General features: G+C 34.5%; 4 protein-coding genes across 4 annotated transcripts; 2 read left to right on the forward strand and 2 right to left on the reverse strand.

Moving 5' to 3' along the window:
* Positions 1 to 468: 468 nt before the first annotated feature.
* Positions 469 to 2,195, forward strand: LOC125232805. The gene is made up of 3 exons (XM_048138585.1): positions 469 to 617; positions 1,314 to 1,418; positions 1,838 to 2,195. The coding sequence occupies exons 1-3, from the start codon at positions 582 to 584 to the stop codon at positions 1,985 to 1,987; spliced, it is 291 nt and encodes a 96-aa protein (XP_047994542.1). The 5' UTR covers positions 469 to 581; the 3' UTR covers positions 1,988 to 2,195.
* Positions 2,196 to 2,241: 46 nt separating this feature from the next.
* LOC125232803 (trafficking protein particle complex subunit 6b) lies at positions 2,242 to 14,921 on the reverse strand. The gene is made up of 3 exons (XM_048138583.1): positions 14,636 to 14,921; positions 14,287 to 14,550; positions 2,242 to 2,398 (listed from the first exon to the last, which is right to left on the reverse strand). The coding sequence occupies exons 1-3, from the start codon at positions 14,720 to 14,722 to the stop codon at positions 2,273 to 2,275; spliced, it is 477 nt and encodes a 158-aa protein (XP_047994540.1). The 5' UTR covers positions 14,723 to 14,921; the 3' UTR covers positions 2,242 to 2,272.
* Positions 14,922 to 15,900: 979 nt separating this feature from the next.
* Positions 15,901 to 17,927, forward strand: LOC125232856 (protein HEXIM1). Its single transcript, XM_048138656.1, has one exon. The coding sequence runs from the start codon at positions 16,074 to 16,076 to the stop codon at positions 17,100 to 17,102; it is 1,029 nt and encodes a 342-aa protein (XP_047994613.1). The 5' UTR covers positions 15,901 to 16,073; the 3' UTR covers positions 17,103 to 17,927.
* On the reverse strand, positions 17,923 to 18,864 carry LOC125232857 (tRNA-specific adenosine deaminase 2). The gene has a single exon (XM_048138657.1). It carries the CDS (start codon positions 18,602 to 18,604, stop codon positions 18,110 to 18,112), a length of 495 nt encoding a protein of 164 aa, XP_047994614.1. The 5' UTR covers positions 18,605 to 18,864; the 3' UTR covers positions 17,923 to 18,109.
* Positions 18,865 to 21,193: the final 2,329 nt, after the last annotated feature.

A 21,193-nucleotide genomic window follows, 5' to 3' on the forward strand; every position in this document is an offset into this window, starting at 1 on the left:
AGCTCAGTAGCTCAGAATCGTTAAGCTAGGAACACACTACGCGGACGTCCGTCGTGAATCGACCGCGGACGGGAATCTGGACAATGGAAATACACATAACCGTGCAAACTATCGGTCGACGGACGCGGACGTGGCCTTGAGCGCACGGACGTCCGATCGAAATCTGGCTCTCTGGATGTTTTGTTCCGTGCACACTGATAGGTCGCGGTCGCGGTCGTTTTACGACGGACGTCCGCGTAGTATGTTCCTAGCTTTATTCGTAATTGTTTGTGTAATCGAATAAATTACTATTTTCCTTTAACAAACTTGAAAAAGAAATATTTAATTTTCATTTTTCATTATAAATACATTAAATTGTACGTGATATGTACCGAATATTTCGTAGGAGATTATCGTATAATAATCGAACTCAATACAAATCGATACTTTAAGTAGCTGGCTGAAAATACATATTTGTACATTATTCAAAATAAATATTTTTTTATTTGACAAATTGACATTGTTCAAACTAAAATTCAATGTAATACATTGAGTGTCACGGAAAATCAAATTAGCAATTTTATATTTTTATTATACGAAAGATGAATATCCTCGCTCGAATGCGGATTATTCCGCGGGTATGTAATTTATTTAATAAAGTAATAGTTTCACATAAATGTATATATATTAATCATTGCGATATACTTACCTACTTTAAAGGCCTATCGCATACTAGTCTTTTCTTCACTCACTGCAGTGGCAACAGTGCGCGTGAATTAGCGCGCGAAAACCAACTGGCGGGAATCGACATCTCAGTCGGATTAGTAATTTATACGATATTGTGTGTAACAGATTTTTTAAATACCACTTCGATGCCAAAAACAAGCATACGGCCCGCCGGATGGTAAGCATTTACCATAGCCTTAAGATGCTTGCTATTCGTAAAGCCGGGTCCGCTGCAACGTGTTTGTGTTTTTCTAACACCTAACATGCTATCCATTTGTCGCGGCAAACATGTTTGAGTGTTTTTGCTAACGCCCCTTCTAACACCTAACATGTTAGAAAAACACAAAAACACGTTGCAGCGGACTTTGCTTGGTGCGCGTTGCCGACAACCGACTGACCCTACCATACTCGCATCACACTGGATTTGCCCATCGAATTCTCGTATCCGTCGGTAACAGTAAGGGTTGGTGCGCGTTGCCGACAACCGACTGACCCTACCATACTCGCATCACACTGGATTTGCCCATCGAATTCTCGTATCCGTCGGGTAATAGTAAGGGTATCAGAATATTTTCGTAGCAATATTTTAAATCATTGTTTTGTTTCAGTATGTGATGACCGCCAAGCCCATGGCTCGTGCGATATCTACGACCCCCTACTTGCGAGAATCAGCGGCTCTTACAAAATTGAGGAAGTTACAAGCAGACTTTCAAGTAAGTATAGGTCTGGTAGGTATTCTTCCGAAGAATACCTACCTCATTGTGTGGTTACTAATAATGTTATCCTCTAAAATATCTACTAATAATCTTTTAAGAAATATACCATACATGTATGTACTAGGCATGTACATATTATATGTTCTAGGGAAGTGTTGGCTAAGGCAACATAAAGAAGCACTCATTATATTATTATGCCTTAGCCTTAGCCAATGTTCCCTCAAAACATATTACTCATCTCCTGTCCCTTATACAAACGGGGGGTGCTAGTTAGCACTGCTAGTCTTGATTGTCTATGTTGTTGTTAAGTATGGGTAAAATGGGAAGTATAAGTTGGTAATGTGCAATTTAGTTTCTAAGAAGCAATGCCATCTAAAAACAAAACAAATAAATAACTAGGTTTTCGATGTTTTCAGTGCGACGACGGCAAACCAATCTGGCTGAAACGAGGCTTTACTGACAGACTCCTGTACACCTCTACTATCGTTGGCTGTGGTCTGGGGATTTTTCTGGTCATCCTGACCTTATATGATCATGCTAAGCCTGAGAGCTGGAAAGTCAAGTGACTTTAAAGTTACATTAATTCAATAAGCAGTGTTTGTTATTCATAGGTTGTAATGTCTCAATTTAGGTTTTTGTTGATTGACAAAATTTATAGGAGAGTTCCCTGTCCCCCTGTAACTTAATTTTTTGTGGAATTTCTGTAAAATTTTCAGTGAAACGTGCAATTTTAATTTACACATGCTAGCTCAAAACTATATTATTCTACCTATTATTGTTTGTTAATTTTTTTTTGTTAAATTAAGAGTGAAATAAAACTTTTTTTAACAATAAATATTTTATTGTATGACTCATACTCTCTGGACATGGATATGGAACTTGCAGGAGGGCATGGACTGCACTTCAGCGGTGACAATGCTGTTTATGGACAGGTTGGCCAGGCCCCCTCTTATAAGACCGCATGTGTAGGCTACATACTGGAAACAAAAATATACTATTAGATATTGTGGAAATTGGTGTCCATAACTGTTATTGTGAAGGTTAAATATGCAATCGACTCATGCTTGACCAAGTTCAAGTTTGGAATCTCAGTTGTCTAAGTGCAGACTTTTGAGTTTTCAAACGACACCCTTTTGACAGGACTCATGATGTAAACATGTTTGTGTAAATATATATTAATAAATTATAAATAAATAACGTTCGGATAATCCAAAGTGCCTTCCTATTGTTCCAAGGACCTCCTGTGGGAATTCCCACAGGTTATGGCCCATACGCGACGTTAAGGAACATTGTATTTAAAGCTAGGAAGTGTTTGTATTTTTTCAGCATTATTTAGTCAGCTTTCGTACGGCGAGAATAACGTTAGCAACCACAGTTGTTGACAACATAACCTTAGCAACGAGAGTAACATCATAGTTAAAGGAAAACCGTAAGTAAATTACATCATGGACAGCAAGGACAACATAAAGACTTTGAAATTAAATACGAATTATTCTAATTGGAGAAAACTAGCTAAATTATTTCTGGATGCAAAAGGAATTGGAGCTGATGATAAAGGTAAAGACGCAAAAGCTAAATACTATATTTTAAATTCAATAGATGAAAATATTTTACATTATGTGATTAATTGCTCAACCACAAAGGATATTTTTGAAAAATTAGATATTGTATTCAATTACAAAGTGGAAAAAGACAGTCACCTCAGAGTTATAGAATTTTATAACTACAAATTTACTGGAGATATACTTCAAGATATTAGCAAATTGCAAAATATGTGTTTTGAACTAGAATCTACCGCAAATAAAATAAATGATGACATGCTTATACAAAAGATTTTGACCATTTTACCTTCAACATTAAATTACTTCAGGACTGTATGGGAGGTAACTCCGAAGTCTGACCAAACCATACATACTTTGATCGAACGAATTCAAAAAGAACTTAAGCTTGTTGAAAATAATTATTCAATAGTAGTCAATTCAGATATAAATAACCAAACAGAGGAAGCAATGAAAAGCAATGAAAGAATTTGTTTTAATTGCAACCAACGAGGGCATATTGCGAGATTCTGTAATAATAAAAAATGCACAATATGCAATAAAAGTGGCCACACTTCCAGTGAATGTTTTTCTACAAAGGTATGTAGGAAATGTAACAGGAAGGGACACATTGAAAAATTTTGTCGCACTTTTAGTCTGGTGAGTGAACAACAGAAGCATACAACTAGTATTAGAGCCATTATTGATTCGGGTGCATCCTCTCACATGTTCTATAATAATGATGTCATTAACTCCACAGAAAATGTAAATGTAGAAATAAGATGTGCTAATGCAGAGAACCTCGTCGCACAAGCCATAGGTACAGTAAAAACAAATGGTTTTGAACTGGAAGATGTACTACATGTTCCTGCAATTTCTAGAAACCTGATATCTGTAAGTTCAATCACTGATCATGCAGCTTCTGTACTCTTCGTTGGAAACAAGGTAACTGTAAAGAAATATAATCGCATTATTCTTACGGGATATAAAACTAGAAACGGTCTTTATGAAACAGAATTTTCTGCTAACACTGTTCGCGAGGTTTTGCTTTCTGAGAACGCCGATATTTGGCATCGTCGGCTAGGTCACGTATCGGATGTGCCGCGTCTAGCTAAACTGGTGAACGGTATCAAAATTGGGGGGAACATAAAGAAAACTTTTGTGAAATATGCATTAAAGCAAAAATGACTAGAAAACCTTTCAAAAATAATAGAATTAAAGCAAAATTTCCTTTAGAAATTATCCATACGGACATTTGCGGTCCGATAGAAATTCCCACTTGGGATAATAAAAAATATTTTATTACTTTTTTGGATGACTTTACACATTTTTGTGTTGTCTACTTAATTACTTTTAAAAGTGAAGCCTTTGATAAAATAAAACAGTTTGTGACTTTAGCGGAGAACCATTTCAATACAAAAGTTAGGAAAATCAGATGCGACAACGGAAAAGAATACTCGAACAATAACCTAATGTCTTGGTGCAGCTCTAAGGGCATAATTATGGATCTAACAATACCCTACACTCCTCAATTAAATGGAAAAGCAGAGCGATTAAATAGAACCTTGTTAGAACGAACGAGAGCATTACTATTCGATGGTCGAGTTCCAAATTATCTATGGGGTGAAGCTCTTATAACTGCAAGTTTCTTAATCAATAGAAGTCCTACCGAAGGCAAAGACAAAACTCCAGCAGAGATGTGGTTTGGCATCAAACCTGATGTATCACATGTAAGACGTTTTGGTTCAACAACTTTTTATAAAATAAACTCTGGTGTACGAAAGCTAGATGTCAGATGCAAAAGGGAATCCTGATTGGCTATATCAGGAATGGTTACAAAATATGGGTGGATGAAACAAAAACAATTGTAAGAGCGAGGGATGTAAGAATAAATGAAGATGAGCAAGGTATATATACAAATGAAGAAAATGATGAAACTATTAGAGGTCTTTGGACAATCAACGAAGAAACTGAAGAGACAGTTAGGGAAGGCACAACACAAAATGAAGATCAAATAAACAGGCAGGAAGAAAATCAGGTCAGAAGAGTCAACAGTAATGAAGGTCGAGAAGGAGATACATTAAGAAGAATTGAAACAAGTAGCAATGGAGAGGAGGGTCGAGAAGGAGGTACATCAAGAAGAGTTGGAGGAAGTAGTAATATAGAGAAGAGTCGAGAAGGTGATATGTTAAAAAGAAAAGTAAGAAGTAGAAATGCAGAGAATGTTCGAGAAGGTGTTATTCATTTAAGAAGATTAGGAAGCGAAACAAGTGAAGATGAAACAAAAGAAGATGAAACAAAAGAAGATGAAACAAAAGAAGATGAAACAAAAGAAGGTGAAACAAAAGAAGATGAAACAAAAGAAGATGAAACAAATGAAAGCGAAACAAATGAAGGCGAAATAAATGATGGCGAAACAAATGAAGGTGAAATAAATGAAGGCGAAACAAATGAAGATAAAACAAAAGACAATAATGAAACAAATGAAATAGAAACAATTGAAGAAGAAGAAAATAATGAAGTATTTTATGATGGGAATGAAGAATTTTTTGATAATGAAGAAGTTGAAAATCGAGTTGAAAGTATTGAAAATCAAAATATTGATAGTGATGTTAATCAAAATAGAAGAGTTCAACCTGCTAGAGACCGCAGATTACCTGATAGATATAAAGATTATTTAATGAATTATGATACTGAAGCTTCAATGTTAACTTACGAGGAGGCAATAGAATCAAAAGAAAAGGATAAATGGAAAAAGGCAATAAAAGAAGAAATTAACCTCTCGTATGCTTAGGAGCAGATCTGCTCCATATTGTTTCAACTTTAACATGTAGTTATTATGACTAATATATTAATGACAATTTTTTGACAGACGCATACGAAAGGTTAAATCACTTGAAGAAAATAAGACGTGGTCATTTGTGGATCAACAGGAAGCAAAAGGAAGAAAATTAGTTACTAGCAAGTGGATTTTTACAGTAAAGTCTGATGGCAGATATAAAGCCAGACTAGTTGCAAGAGGCTTTCAACAAAAGTACAAAATAGATTATGACGAGACGTACAGTCCGGTAGTTAATAGTACGTCTTTAAGAATCTTACTATCTATTGCAGCGGCAAAAGGGTTAAAAATAAAACAGTTTGATGTGAAGACAGCCTTTTTACATGGAGACTTGAAAGAATGTATATACATGAAGGTACCCAAAGGCTATAGCAACAAAGAAGGCAAAGTATGCAAACTAAACAAGAGCTTATACGGTCTGAAACAAGCTCCACTAATGTGGAATATTAAGTTTACAGAGTTCTTAATAAAGATGGGGTTCAAGCAGATGAAACTTGATCAATGCATTTTTGTTATGGAGGGTGAAAGAAAGATTATTCTTGCGGTATATGTCGATGATGGATTAGTTCTTGGAGAGAAAGAAGAAGATCTAGTGTACATAATAGAAAGAATTAGAAAGGCTTTTGAACTAAGAGTCTTAGATGAAGTCACCAATTACATTGGTTTGGACATTAAGCAAGATGAAAATGGGATTAAAATTTTTCAGAAAACATACAGTGAGAAAATCATTAAGAAATTTAACCTAAACAATGCCAAAGAATGTAAATGTCCAACAATTCTGATAGAACAGCATCCGTCAGTAAAGGTTGATACTAAGTCTCATGAGCTTTACCGAGAGATGATAGGGTCATTGTTATATCTTTCGAATAAAACGCGACCAGACATTAGTTTTCAAGTGGGTTATTGTTCGAGGCATCAAAATTCTCCAAATTTAAATGATTTGAATAATGCTAAGACAATTTTGCGATTCCTGAAAGGCTCAACAGAAAAAGGGATTCACTTTAATAAAGATGATAAAGTACTCAGGGGTTATTGTGATTCGGATTTCGCGGGAGATCCAGACACTAGGCGCAGCACTTCTGGTTTTGTGATTTGGCTGAATGGTGGACCAGTGGCATGGAGCTCAAGAAAACAATCAGTAGTCGCACTGAGCAGCACAGAAGCAGAATTCATAGCAGCAGCAGAATGTTGTAAAGAACTACTATTCATAAGGGATCTGATTTTTGAGATAACCAAGGAAAAACTAGAAGTTGAGATGAGAGTAGATAATCAATCTGCAATTTGGCTTATGAAAAAAGGAATCATGGGGAGAAGAAGCAAACACATAGACGTAAAATACTATTACCTAAAAGAGAAAATTGACGAAAATCAGATTACAGTTAAATACTGTCCGACGGGATCACAGCTGGCTGATATACTAACTAAAAGTTTACCGGCTGTAAAGTTTGAAAAATGTCAACGAAGATTAGTGTTTTAGTGATATTGTGGCTAAAATGAGTCATTGAGTGTAGTATAAGTGCGGGCTAAAGTGAACGTTAATTATTTTTTCGGCTCATGTCGGGGTTTGTTTATAATTATCGTAGTATGTAAGTTTTTATAGGGTGTGTAAAAATAATACAGGACTGTGTATTGAAAGAAAACTTAAGGATTCTGGAAGCATGAAATAAAGTTAGAATTAAGGGGGTGCTTAATAATGATTCACTTAAGGGGGTGTAAGTGTACTAATGGTAAGTGAATCAATATAAAAGCAACCAACAAACAACTTAAAAAAAGAGTAAAACCACACATTCATTTAATAATCATTATTTACAGTGTTCTGAAGTTATCCTTAAGTATTTTTTCTAAATTTTATTTATTCCAAATATTATTATAATTTTTAGTATTTTAGTATTTGTTTAGAGAAGGGAAGGATACGTAAATTTTATAATCGAATATGTATTTGGCAATTAGTAATGATGTATCGAGCGGTGGAGAATAAAGATAAGTATGAGTCGAGAGGTGGAATAAATAAGGGAGATAGATGTAGTTAATTTATATATTAGTAGCGATGTATCGAGTGGGAGAATAAAGATAAATATAAAGCGAGAAGTAGAATAATTAACTGTTTATTTATATATTTGTAGCGATGTATCGAGTGGGAGAATAAAGAATAATATGAGGCGAGAAGCTGAATAATTAACTACTTATTTATATATTAGTAGTGATGTGTCGATTAGTGGGAGTTTATATTATATGAGAGTACATGTAGATATGTACTAATTAATATTTGATGATAATGTTTTTTGAAACCTTTTGTTTTTTGGTAAACTAATGTGATGAAAGTTTTTGAAATATTGTTCTGGAAATGAGATTGTGGCCTTTTTTAATAAAAGTTGTAAAGTATTAGAATTAGATAAAAGTTGTAAAATATGTACTAACGCTTCAAGCAGAGTCGATTGAGGGGGTGTGTTATTGTGAAGGTTAAATATGCAATCGACTCATGCTTGACCAAGTTCAAGTTTGGAATCTCAGTTGTCTATGTGCAGACTTTTGAGTTTTCAAACGACACTCTTTTGACAGGACTCATGATGTAAACATGTTTGTGTAAATATATATTAATAAATTATAAATAAATAACGTTCGGATAATCCAAAGTGCCTTCCTATTGTTCCAAGGACCTCCTGTGGGAATTCCCACAATAACTGCACATTATGTATTTCTAATTTACAAACCGTACTATAGTGTATACCAGTGTATACTAGGCACAATATAATAGTATTTTATATAATCGTGATATAATACAAAGCTTTTCAGTCTAGTACCATGTTTAGGCCACGAAGCTTGCTGAATGGCCTAATAGTACGGTACGAGAGTGAAAAGCTTAATTATATCACTATTGTATACAATAGTGATATAATTAAGCACAAGTACATTACGATACTAGTGCGAAAAAAAGGAAGTTCGAAACGAGTGGCGATAAATTAAAACACGACCGAAGGGAGTGTTTTAAATCGACACGAGTTACGAATTTACTTTTCGCACGTGTATCGTACGACGTTGTTCAGTACAGATAAATAAATAAATAATAAATAAATATTATAGGACATTCTTACACAGATTGACTGAGGCCCACGGTAAGCTCAAGAAGGCTTGTGTTGTGGGTACTCAGACAACGATATATATAATATATAAATACTTATATACATAGAAAACATCCATGACTCAGGAACAAATATCTGTGCTCATCACACAAATAAATGCCCTTACCGGGATTCGAACCCGGGACCGCGGCGCAGCAGGCAGGGTCACTACCGACTGCGCCAGACCGGTCGTCTACAGATGAGCCTCCGAAGTTTCGACCTGGCATATAATGAACCACTTCTCGCACTAGTGCGTAAAAAAAAGGCCATCTGTACTGAAATACTTTTTCTATGAGTCATCATCTTCATCATCAATGGACGAAAAATATCATCATTCAAGTTAAAATTAATGTTAATAGTGTCGTTCACCGTTGTATCAACATCGAATTACCTGGCAACCAATTGTTTGTAATAACCGTCTCTGATTGGTCGATAATGCGATAGATAAAAAAAAAACGTGTTTCAGATGCAGAAAAATTTGCCAGGTATTGCAAATTATAGCCTGTCAACCAAAGTTTGGCAGTAGCAATGTACATCGAACTAAAGTATGGTATCCCTATAAAATTAACAAAAACCAGCAATGTACGTCGAACAGCCACAAATATTTTTTTTCAAGGGGCTCATTTACTGGGGACGCTATTGCACAACACCCTGCATTTTATGATTAAGCACTGAGACTTGGCACAGGTTGTTCCTTGGGTGGCCCTGAGTAGATAAAGATCGGGAGGCATTGAGAGCCCCCTTAATTTAGAGGGAAGAGGGGGAAGGCTGGCGCCGCCGCGCTTCCTTTGAAACCATATTTCTCTAAAACTATACAAAATAGGGCATGCGATATATCTTTTCCGGATAAATGAAGGACGAGGAATTTATTTTTGGAACAAAAAAAATGTACTTTAGAACAAAAATACAAAAAAAAATGGGAAAATCTTAAAACGAGATTTTTTTTTATACATATTATTGCACATTTTATAAAAACCGTAATAGTTATTTTAAAATAATAAATATTATTTAATAGCTACATTTATCTTGTTTTAGAAAATGTATAATTTGTTATAGAAATATATTATACGACGAGTGATAAAAAATAATTTACATCGCCCGATAGGGTGATTCGAATGCTCATTTCAATAAGTTTTGTCAATGATTTCAGGTATAATCACTATTTTTAACACACGAAAGCCGTAATCATTGTAGTTTATGGCTATTTTAGTGATTAATGTACTTAAAATAAAAAAAAATACAAAAATTAAAAAAAATATTTAAAATGTGATAATTTTTTTTAACATTATCCTATTTTGTTCTTTCTACACAATATATATTTAAAAGCAATAAATATCAATAAAAAGCCACATTCATGCAGTTTACAAAAATATATAGTTTGTGATATAAATATATTACGAAACGCGAAATAAAAAATAATGAAAATGAAAATTTTAATGTACGGGTCGGCTTGCATTATTCGATGAGGTGAGGTAAAGGTACTACCGCTATGCAGTGGAGTTCGTCTTGTAATACAGAAATATACTTATTCTAATAACGTTTACACATGTAGGTATATCACGACCCAGTACAGAAAAATGTAAAAGTCCTATAATATAGTTTATTTTGATTGTAAAATAAAATTGAATGTGACTTATATTGCAAAAAAAATGTCTTAATCACGTTCTCCTCTCCTAAAGCAGTTCTGCATGCATAGGCTTGAAGATTTTTTAGTTTACTAGCAGAATTTAGTTACTTCCTTTGGGCCCCCTTAAATCGGTTTTACCCAATCCATAAAAGATAAAATAAAAATCGTCATATTCTTCCTTTCAGTATCAAATAGTATATGATAGTTAGTTATTGCGCAATAGTGCCATAAAAAATTAACTAGATTCGTATTAGCATTAAACATTAATGATTTTTGAACTAAGGCATTGCTTTTGTACAAAGGAGAACCTCAAAAAATGGTCTGACTAGACGAAAACATGTGTATCGGGGCTAGTACTCAAGGCTCCCAAAAAGTGTTGCTATTTTGAGTTATTCAAATAAAACAACATGAATAGTCTGAATTTAATTATTTATACATCACAACATCCACTGCATAAGCACATCAGCTCCGAACATTTAATTTAAAAAGTCTTTTTTACGGTTGCTCCTTACGCGGCACTGTTTTTTACACCTGCATCCGACAATTTCGAGGCATGTTTCTGCAGCAACAGGCAACGTTGCGGGCAAGTAGGCTCCCAAATCCCAATTGTTACCTACAGACTTTCGTCCAGCCACAAGTAGCAAATAATGGCAAATTTTGAATTGGGTTTAGTTGACCCCATACATGGACACCTTGATATACCTATAACCCTTACAAAAATGGTGCAAGGCAGCTTTTGTCGGTGAAATGCTGTTAATTTGGCGGTCTTTTTTGGTTAATAACTATTTTCGGCACTCGTTAACCAAAGTACAGGACGCAGATCTGGAATATAAATATGTCAAGTAAGAATTATCCATAAATTATGCAAATCATATAGATAACTACTATTTCACAAGATGTATTAGGATCAGATGTATATATCTGACCTATCATATCAATCGATCATTTCATGTAATATAAATAGTTAAATTCAGACTATATAGGACTATGTTGTTTAATTTGAAGAACTCTAAATAACTACACTTTTTGAGAGCTTTGAGTACCTACCTTTACCTCACCTCATCGACTCATAGAAGCTGACCCGTACCGTACATCAAGATCGCCCTGCCACGTCACTTTCATTATTTTTTATCTCGCGTTTCGTAATATATTTATACAACAAACTATATATTTTTATAAACTAGATAAATGTGGCTTTTCATTCATATTTATTTCTTTTAGATATATATTGTATAGAAACAACAAAACAGGATAATGTTATAAAAAAAGTTATCACATTTAATTTTTTTTTTAATTTTTGTATTTTTTTTATTCTAAGTACATTAATCACTAAAGTAGCCATAAACTACAATTATTACGGCTTTCGTGTGTTAAAAATAGTGATTATACCTGAAATCATTGACAAAACTTATTGAAATGAGCATTCAAATCACCCTATCGGGCGATGTAAATTATTTTTTATCACTCGTCGTATAATATATTTCTATAACAAATTATACATTTTCTAAAACTAGATAAATGTAGCTATTAAATAATATTTTTTATTTAGAAAAAAACCATTACAGTTTTCATAAAATGTGCAATAATATGTATAAAAAAAAATCTAGTTTTCATACTTTCCCATTTGATTTTGTATTTTTGTTCTAAAATACATTTTTTTTGTTCCAAAAATGAATTTCTCGTCCTTCATTTATCCGAAAATGATATATCGCATGCCCTATTTTGTATAGTTTTAGAGAAATAAGGTTTCAAAGGAAGCGCGGAGGCGCCAGCCTTCCCCCCCTCCTCCCTCCTAAATTAAGGGGGGCTCTCGATGCCTCCCGATCTTTATCTACTCAGGGCCACCCAATGAACAACTGTGCCAAGTCTCAGTGCTTAATCATAAAATGCAGGGTTCCCATACAAGACATAGCAATAGCGTCCCCAGTAATTGGGCCTGCAGCATTGGAATGCCTCCCTAATAAAAAAAGCATATGAAACGCGTATACTCATCCTTTACTTCCTTACGAATTAGATAATGTACTAAAAAGGGACGGATATATGCTAGTTATTTCTCTTCTTCGTAGGGTGGAGGTTTCCATAGATAAGATACAAATGACACGCGAATATCCACCGATTTTCAAAACTAGTGTTGCTAGCCCGCGATTTTTCAAATTTGCCGCCTTTTTCTAGTGACAAGATTTGGTTGACGGTCTATAGTAAAGAACTTGTATGAAGTTCTATTTTTGAAATTATTACAGTTAACTAAAAGCACAGATCAATACAACAAGATGGCCCTTACAGGGCGACTCGCGGTCACCAAGCATACGACAAATCAGGTTTATAAAAGTTTGAACGCGTGCGACACCGATCAGTAGCGCCCAAGTATACGACCCGCTAACAGTGTCCGTGTCCGCTCGGGAAAAAATCTTAAATAATCAATTTTGGTTGCAAACAATGGTCTCTTACAGCATAAAGTGGTGTGGCAAGTCTTCTAACACTTCTACATGTAAAAAAGATGGAACAACATTCCACAGTTAAGTCAAATTAATTATTTTGTTGAATATCGTTTATTGTCCGCGGAGTTCATTTATACTGGTCAATATGGTTGTGCTGAGCGGCGCCGAGGCGCGTCCATCCCTCTTTACCGAGTTAACAATGTGATATGCTATCCCTTTCACGTAAACGACTAGGCATGGGGCCATGTTAGTTTATGTCTGTTGCGGGAACTTCGTACTGCCGTTCGTACCATGTGCTACCATTTTATGAAATATAAAAGAAAGCAGATTTGTAATAGTGAATAATTATCTAGAATCTGTAGTCTGTAGTGGTATTTAGTTCATTGATTAGTTTAGAATATTTAGTTGGTTATTTAACTTAGTAATCGTAAGTAAAAATGCACAGTTTAGTTATTAGTTACTAGAATGATTTTTATTGAGATGCTATCACAATTATCATCCTCCTTGCGTTATCCCGGCATCAGCATTCGCCACGGCTCATGGGAGCCTGGGGTCCGCTTTGGAAACTACTACCAAGATTTGGCGTAGGCACTAGTTTTATGAAAGCGACTGCCATCTGACCTTCCAACCCGAAGGGTAACTAGGCCTTATTATAATTTAATTATAATATTATAATTTGTTGCAAAACAAATTCACCACAGTACTGGTACCGGTACCATTGTCTATAATAGACATGTCCCATTCCCATCCCTACTGCTAATCATAAAGGCGCGCCATTATTTGAAACGACCAATGGCAGCACCGTGCGCGCCCGCCTCACCCCGCAAGGATTGGTGATTTGCGTCTCGAACAATATCGCTTGCATTTGGCTTCTAGTGGGGTGTTCTGTGACTAAAAGTGAACTGTAATGAAATATTATAGTTGACTAAGTGTCAAAGACTATCTAACACTGAAAAGTCATCACTTATAGTTTAGTCTGTGGTGTCCTAATTGACAGATTGAAGTCGACGAGTAGAAGAAGTATATTTTATTCAACTGATATTCCAATAGTTGTAAACTTTTCATCTGTTGACTAATATAGAAAGAAAATAAATTTATTCAGGACATAGTAATTGGCAAAATCTGTAAGGAATTGTGTAATTGCAGTCTCAGCTTCAGTTAGTTACAGTCAAATAGGTATAATAACACCGTTTTGTTATTTTGAAAGGTCTGACCAGTGTTCTGCAAAATTAGAAATCATTAATTTGTATTAAATAGCTAAGAGCTATTTTATTGTTTAACAAGGAAAATACGATAAAACTTACTCTGGGAGCATATTCCAAGTATTGTTGCCCATTTGAAAAGTTAGTTAGAAATCGGAACGCATTGTCTTGAAGCACATACACCCCTTGGTGGTTTGTGCGCAAATTATCAATTTGCTTCTTGTAAATGCATGTCCAGAAATCTGTGCATACAAACTTCATTGTATCCAGCTCATCTTTGAATCTCGACCATTCTCGTGTTAATCGCTCCATTACTTTGTATCCAGCCGCAAATCCAATATATTCTACAATGGATAAATCTGCCTCCTGAAATTTAAATTAATTATTCTTAATACAGCACAGATGCCTACTGTTTCGTGTAATACCCATATTTTGTACAAGTAAAGGTCACCTTCTTTTCAGAGTTATCTTTCGATTGCTCCATAGCATAGTTTATTATTTCAGAATGAAGTAATTCGAAAACAATGTCGTCAGCCATCGTTGAAAGATTATGGTAAATTCTATCTAGTCGAAATGTAAATGTAGAACTTGTGTGGAATTCTATGAAATGTGATTTTACTGTTATTAGATAAGCGAGCTTTTTATATTGGAAAGTAGTTGTTATATTTATTTTCTTAATCAATCAAATATAGCACAGATGATTACTGAGTCGAGTACAGACATTGACATTTGACAATGTTGATGTTGACATGACATTTTGATTTTTTTTTTACTTTTTAGTGTTACCAGGAACGTTTATGCCGAGAAAAAAAGTTTTAAAGTTTTTTATACATATATCAAACATAATATTAATAGGAATGCTATTGGGTATATGTTCATTCTAATAGGAATATTTTATTTTCTTTAGTTAAAGTATTCACTGAAAAAAATACTAAAAAAATATCATTTTTGTAAAATTATAATTACATTTTATGAGAAATGCACGATAAATTGGGTATTATTGATTTAAACTTAATGATAAATCAATAATCGAATTCTGCTCTTGAACATTTTATAACAAACAAAACATGTGCTAATTGATTTTGTTCCTAATGTTTATATCAATAACATATTCCAATATAAACAACCTAATAATGGTCCTGAAAATCTGAAAATTGAAAGTAGTATTCTAATAATAAATTTCAACGTTGTACTAGTTATTTTCCCGAAATATCAAGCGCATTTTCAATCTAATTGTGTAAATATTACAAAAACTACTACACACACAGAATATTCAAAAAATTGCTAATATTGCAAATAATTTAATTTTACTACGGGGTTATTATTTTTTAATATTTTTTTTCTGACAACGTCTATGACCAAGAATTTCCTAGATTTTTTCATTACACGTCCATCTTTCATGAAGAGCCAATGCCAAGTGATTGGTTCGCCAATGTGTAAACAGCGGCTCTTATCTTGGCCAAGGGGTTTCACAAAGGGCTGGTGGAACCGTTGGCCATGTGTGTACAGGGGCCATTACGCATAAAAATGGTGATAAAGAGGCCTCATTTATGTACCCAAGGCGACTTGTTATTGTAATCACGAAATGTTGATCTGCTTCTGTAATATAACACTTATTGCAAATACGACACGGTCTCTGTCACAAAATACCTACTGGAAGTACCTTGCAACACTGCAATTTGGTAGGCTGTACAATCGTATACAAGTACAAAACAAATATATAAAGATGGCGATATTGCGATATCGGTGTGTAGGTCTCCGACAAAAAAATCTGTGTTCAGTGATTAAACTACGTTAGAAGTTAAAATATTGTTTGTGTCTCCTATTGCAACTTCGATTTTATCATCAGATTGGTGAAATTTCATCTGAAAGTCAACAACTAATTCGAAATGGATGTAAATATTATTTCGGAAAATAAAGATGGCGATTCGACGCGCCCCGTTGCGCCAGAAGCGCCATCTACCCTGGATGTGCCAAACCAGAAACTTGATGGAACCAAGAAGAAGAGGCGGCGCGGGAAATCTAAAAGAAAAATCATGAAGCCTTATGTGAAAACTCCTTGGCAAGATGGAAGAAAATACGATAAATCTAAACGGAATTATCGATTCAGGAAAATGGTCCTGGCGAACACTCATGCGCCTTTCAACAATAATCAGTTTTTGATGGAAATCCATAAACCAGAACCTGAAAATAATTTTCATGATCTTCAAACACCATCAGCGCGCACTCGGGACTCAAGTTTCAGTGTGGATTCGGAGGATAACTACTTTTTTTCTCTACCAGAGGATGAGGAAGAGTATTTAACAAAAGAATTTTCCAGTGTTTATGAGGATGCTCAAAGTGAACGTTTGTCAAATATGTCTAAGAGTGAACTGATCCAGGAATATCTCTTACTTGAAGCCAAATATGATAATCTTGTCAAGAGGAGTGATCGTCGACCCAAACTAATGGAAGAAGAAGACAAAGACAACACAGGTGAACTAGACAATTCACTTGATAAGGATGGTATGATGATTGAAAAAGACACTTCAGGGACGTCCATTGAGTCTAATGTTACTGAAGAATCTTCCTGCGATTTGTTACAACGCTTGAAAGAGCAAGAAGACCAGATTCGTGAACTTCAAGCTGCCAATGAGAAGCTTCGTCTGGACAATGAGCATTTAAGACAGAGGACACAGAGCTCATCCAGTGAGGACTCTGAGAGTGATAGCTCTACTTCTGCCAGTGACAGCAGCTCCAGCCGGAGTAGCAGTCCAGTTGAGGAGCCAGCCACGGAAGTGGAGGTCAATGGGTATGCATCTACAGAGGAGCCAGCCATGGTAAACGGAGTGAATGGTACGGCAGAACCTGCAGAGCCCCAGCCCCTTGTGAATGGTTTTCATGACCCTAATGAACTGGAGCTTGATGAAGATCCATAAACTTTTATCTCTATAATAAATTAGTTTTTATACTTTAAAAGTTTGTACATTATTTTAAAAGTATTTCAGTTTCATAGATTTTTGTTTATACCTGGTTTTATGATTGTTCTTATTGAGCAGTGTTTTTGCACATTATGTATAATTTTATTATATATGTATGCATTTAGTAATTGCAGGTGTTTTACAAAAAGATCCTTTAAGATTGTTACACTGTAAGAATGTAATGGTGAGATCTCAAGTTATTAGGCTTAAAGTAAATCTGTGATATCCTTTATGATGTGGATATTTTGTCAAAAAAAGGTGAGATGAAAGTGATATTTCCAGTAGGTCTCACTTTTATGTTGGTACAGTGGATTGTATGTTAGATTTAAGGTTTAAAATGTATGTGAAGAGTTATAATTTATTAGCCATTTTGTGTAAGGGATATTTTATGATTATTGTTGGACTTCTAGTTGTAGGTGCCCTTTATTTCTTTCAACCAAATTGCATGTGTCAAGTAGATTCAGGTAAGCTATGTATTAGGCCACTGTTGTATTTTATGCTTATAAACAGGGATTTTTTAATTCCATCACAGTAAGTCATAAGGGAGAGGAAGGCTATAGATCAGTTAATTCAATTTTATATTTGTGGTTTGTACTGATATAAAAGTGGATGTTGAAGGGGATGAATGTACCATGGAGTAGTGGGTAATTACTCTGATCTCTTGCAGTGAATGTAAACTGGATTCCAGAACTGGCCAATTGTTTAGGATACCTTCCTGTCTCTTGGGCAATACCAACTTTTTAGTGATGTTAAGTTACTAAAATAAAAACACTATACATGTAAGTCAGATGTTTTATTATTACAATACTTTAATTTTAAGTCTGGGAATAATCTATGAACAGCAAACATTACTCATAGATAAAACAGATTTTCCTTTGAAACAATGAAGGATATTGCAAAATCTGCTGCAATAAATTACAAGATGTATTGTTTGTCTATTTTTTTTTAATCAGAACATTATTACATTATTCATTATCCTTTCTCTTCTTCACTTTTGGCTCTGGTGCATTAGGGTTGACACCCTTGTAGAACTGTTTTAGCAAGGCCATGGCCTCATCTGCCATCAAGTTCCCAGTAAGTGTGTAGTTGTGTTCATAGTAACTATTAACATCTACTACAGTTTTCCCCCCAAACCTGTCGTTAGCGCACCCGTACACTACTTCCTTCACATGTAGGTCATTGAGAGCCGCAGCACACATTATACATGGCTCAACTGTTACATACACAGTTATTTTAGGAAATAATTCTTTGTAATTTATATTATTTGTTTTGCAGTAGGCAATTACAGTGTCTATACAGTTGATTTCAGCGTGTCTCGTGGGGTTTCGAGTCAAGTTTACACAGTTTCTTGATTCTGCAACTATTTTTTCGCCATCTGAGAACACACAACCAACAGGAACCTCCTGCGCGACTAGTGCTTCCTGCGCTAGCTCAAGAGCCCTCTTCATTAGGTGGACCATTATCTATGTTTTAGCGAGATTGAAATTAAGTATAAATGTAATGGTGAGTTGGTGACGTTTAATGTGATTTGTATAATTTAAAAGAAATCGAAGTATGTACAACTACAAAAGAAAAGAAAAAAGTAGGTAATTATTTGCGCTATTTGTTTTCATACACAGAACAAAAAATATATCTTTAATTTAAAAATATTTAACTAAAATCCTTTGGTAAAATCTTGCTCAGCCCATTCAGATTTCCGCATGCTGTTGACATGACACATGACAGTGACAGAAAAGGGTATGTTTAAAAACCAAAATACATAATATAATACAGTCATTAATCAACAATTGAAAACTGTAATTTTTAATTATGTTTTAATTTATATTATATTTAATTTTTATAAGGTTATGTTTCATTTTTTCCACGGATCACTTTTTTCAGAAAAATCAGAATGTTTTGCGCGAACATCGTTTATAGACAGAGAGGCAAATAGTCGTCGAATACGCTGTGCATATTTGATCGAAAGAGACGTAGATAATGATATTCCCATGTACAGTCAGCAATATTGTTCGCTCACACCTTCGCAAATTAACTTATATGTACTTAAGAGGGCTTTCGTGAAAATAGTGAAATCGCAACCGAGCGCTCGATCATACCGTGTGTGGTATCAAATTAAAGGGCTTTGCGAGTAGTTTATAATAAATATATATCACATTATAGGACTTTTTCTACTTGGTCTAACAAAATATGAGAAAATGTCCAAAAGTGGTAATAATTGTACCGGTGAAGGCTCGTTTTCAAAAAATTGGCAAAAATCAATAATAGCAATTTATAATCACTAAGGCATAACAGAAATTTAAGTAAACGTTGCAGATTAATTTAGTACAAAACTTACTTCGATGTGATGTAGATTTTCAAAGAAATTGTCACTTAATTTTAGGTAATTTCTGTTTTAATAAAAATTGAATTCGCCTTAGGCTAGTTTACTCGTCCGTCCGTCCGTTTTTAGCAAAAACTTAAAATAAAAATCCACAAAGTCTGAAATGATTGTGGTACAGGATATACGAATTATAAATTTACCCGTTTTAATATTCAAAATTGTCCAAATTTTACAGCATTATATTCAGCTCTATAGGTGAACTTGATAGGTTCAGTAGTTTTTTTTCTAAACGTGCATTAGAGAAAAATTCACAATTAATTTAATGAGTTAGTTTTCAAAAATCCAGTCTTATAAAAATCAAGATAATAAGATGCTCTAACTGGAACTTGAATTAAATAAATCTATTGGATAACGGAAAGTGTAGTATTTCACCGACTAAAACTATCAATTTTACATTCTTTTGAAGTTTTTTTTGAAAGCAGCCTTAATATTATTGTTCGTTTGTCAGGCGCGACGGCTCTATAGAAATATAATACCCATACCCATAGAAAACTATAGGTACTAAAATAAAATTACACTACAGAAGCCAGATGAAGGAAAATAAAATCAAAAACATTAAAAAAAATGTAATCTTATAAAGTAATGAATGAGATCACAAAATGACAAATACTTAACTTTACTTAATCTTAATCTTAAACTACTATACTTTCAAAATAATACTCTAAAATTTAGCACATACAGACTTCTCAAACAAAATCCCTTTTCATTAATAATTCTTATACTCTGTCAAACAAGTCTGTCAGTAAATAAGAGCAAAGAAAACTGTAGGTATCCTTTTCTATAGCACCCTAAAGAAAAGGATGCATATAATTTTCTTTGTTCTTATTTACTGACAGACTTGTTTGACAAAGTATACATATAGAGAGTTTCTTACGCAATTGAAATCACCATAGTTAACTTCGATAATCGATAATCCGTTACTAAAAAAGTTAACTTCGTTAATCGTTAAAGCGATGCATTTCAACAAATTTAACGTAAGTTAAAGTTAATCGATAATCCGTTAACACGTGAAAAAAATGCATTTTATTTTAGGTATAATATTGTCTTCGGTTACCGCGATATTTACTCATGAAATAAAACTATGGAAACGGATTAAATCGCGTATAATGAATTTACAATTCATCCCGACGTTTCGAACACTTTACAGCATTCGTGGTCACCGTGACCAGTAGCACCGTAGTTTTATTTTACTTTAGGTATTTTAGTTGTATCAGTATCCACTTTAATGTATTATATTTCTGTAAAAGCCCGAAGTACAGCAAGCCTATTGAACTCTAGGCTGCACGTGGAAGGCAGTGATCGCCTGAGCTACTGCCAAGTGTGTGTGTCATGAGAGCTGCAAGATCACGGCAGGCGGAAGCGTGATGCTGACGGTGTTGGGACTGTTGGGGCACTTAGGGCGGTAGAGGCTAGGGAAGTGAATGTAGTCGTAAATTGGGCTCGAATTTGCTGCCCTATCACTAGAACAGTAGCCATGGTAAAACTTAGGATTCACCGAATCAACGTTGGTAAATGCGAACCCACGTAAAGAATACTTCTTTAGGCCGGCAACAGACGAGTCTTAATTTTCATAATCTTAAAAAAAAATTGTATGCAAACTGACACTGACAGATCTGTCAGTGTCAGTTTGAACTATCAATTTGCATACAATTTTTTTTTAAGATTATGA

The sequence above is a fragment of the Leguminivora glycinivorella genome, chromosome 13 (assembly GCF_023078275.1).
Source record: "Leguminivora glycinivorella isolate SPB_JAAS2020 chromosome 13, LegGlyc_1.1, whole genome shotgun sequence".
In the NCBI taxonomy this organism is placed as follows: Eukaryota; Metazoa; Arthropoda; class Insecta; order Lepidoptera; family Tortricidae; genus Leguminivora; species Leguminivora glycinivorella.

Coding starts and splice junctions, on each gene's coding strand:
- LOC125232805 (XM_048138585.1), top strand. CDS start 582: ATGAATATCCTCGCTCGAATGCGGATTATTCCGCGG. Junction 618..1,313: donor GAATGCGGATTATTCCGCGG/GTATGTAATTTA, acceptor GTTTTGTTTCAG/TATGTGATGACCGCCAAGCC. Junction 1,419..1,837: donor AGTTACAAGCAGACTTTCAA/GTAAGTATAGGT, acceptor CGATGTTTTCAG/TGCGACGACGGCAAACCAAT.
- LOC125232803 (XM_048138583.1), bottom strand. CDS start 14,722: ATGGCTGACGACATTGTTTTCGAATTACTTCATTCTGAAATAATAAAC. Junction 14,551..14,635: donor AAGATAACTCTGAAAAGAAG/GTGACCTTTACT, acceptor TTTAAATTTCAG/GAGGCAGATTTATCCATTGT. Junction 2,399..14,286: donor ACTTGGAATATGCTCCCAGA/GTAAGTTTTATC, acceptor TTTTGTTTCCAG/TATGTAGCCTACACATGCGG.
- LOC125232856 (XM_048138656.1), top strand. CDS start 16,074: ATGGATGTAAATATTATTTCGGAAAATAAAGATGGCGATTCGACGCGC.
- LOC125232857 (XM_048138657.1), bottom strand. CDS start 18,604: ATGGTCCACCTAATGAAGAGGGCTCTTGAGCTAGCGCAGGAAGCACTA.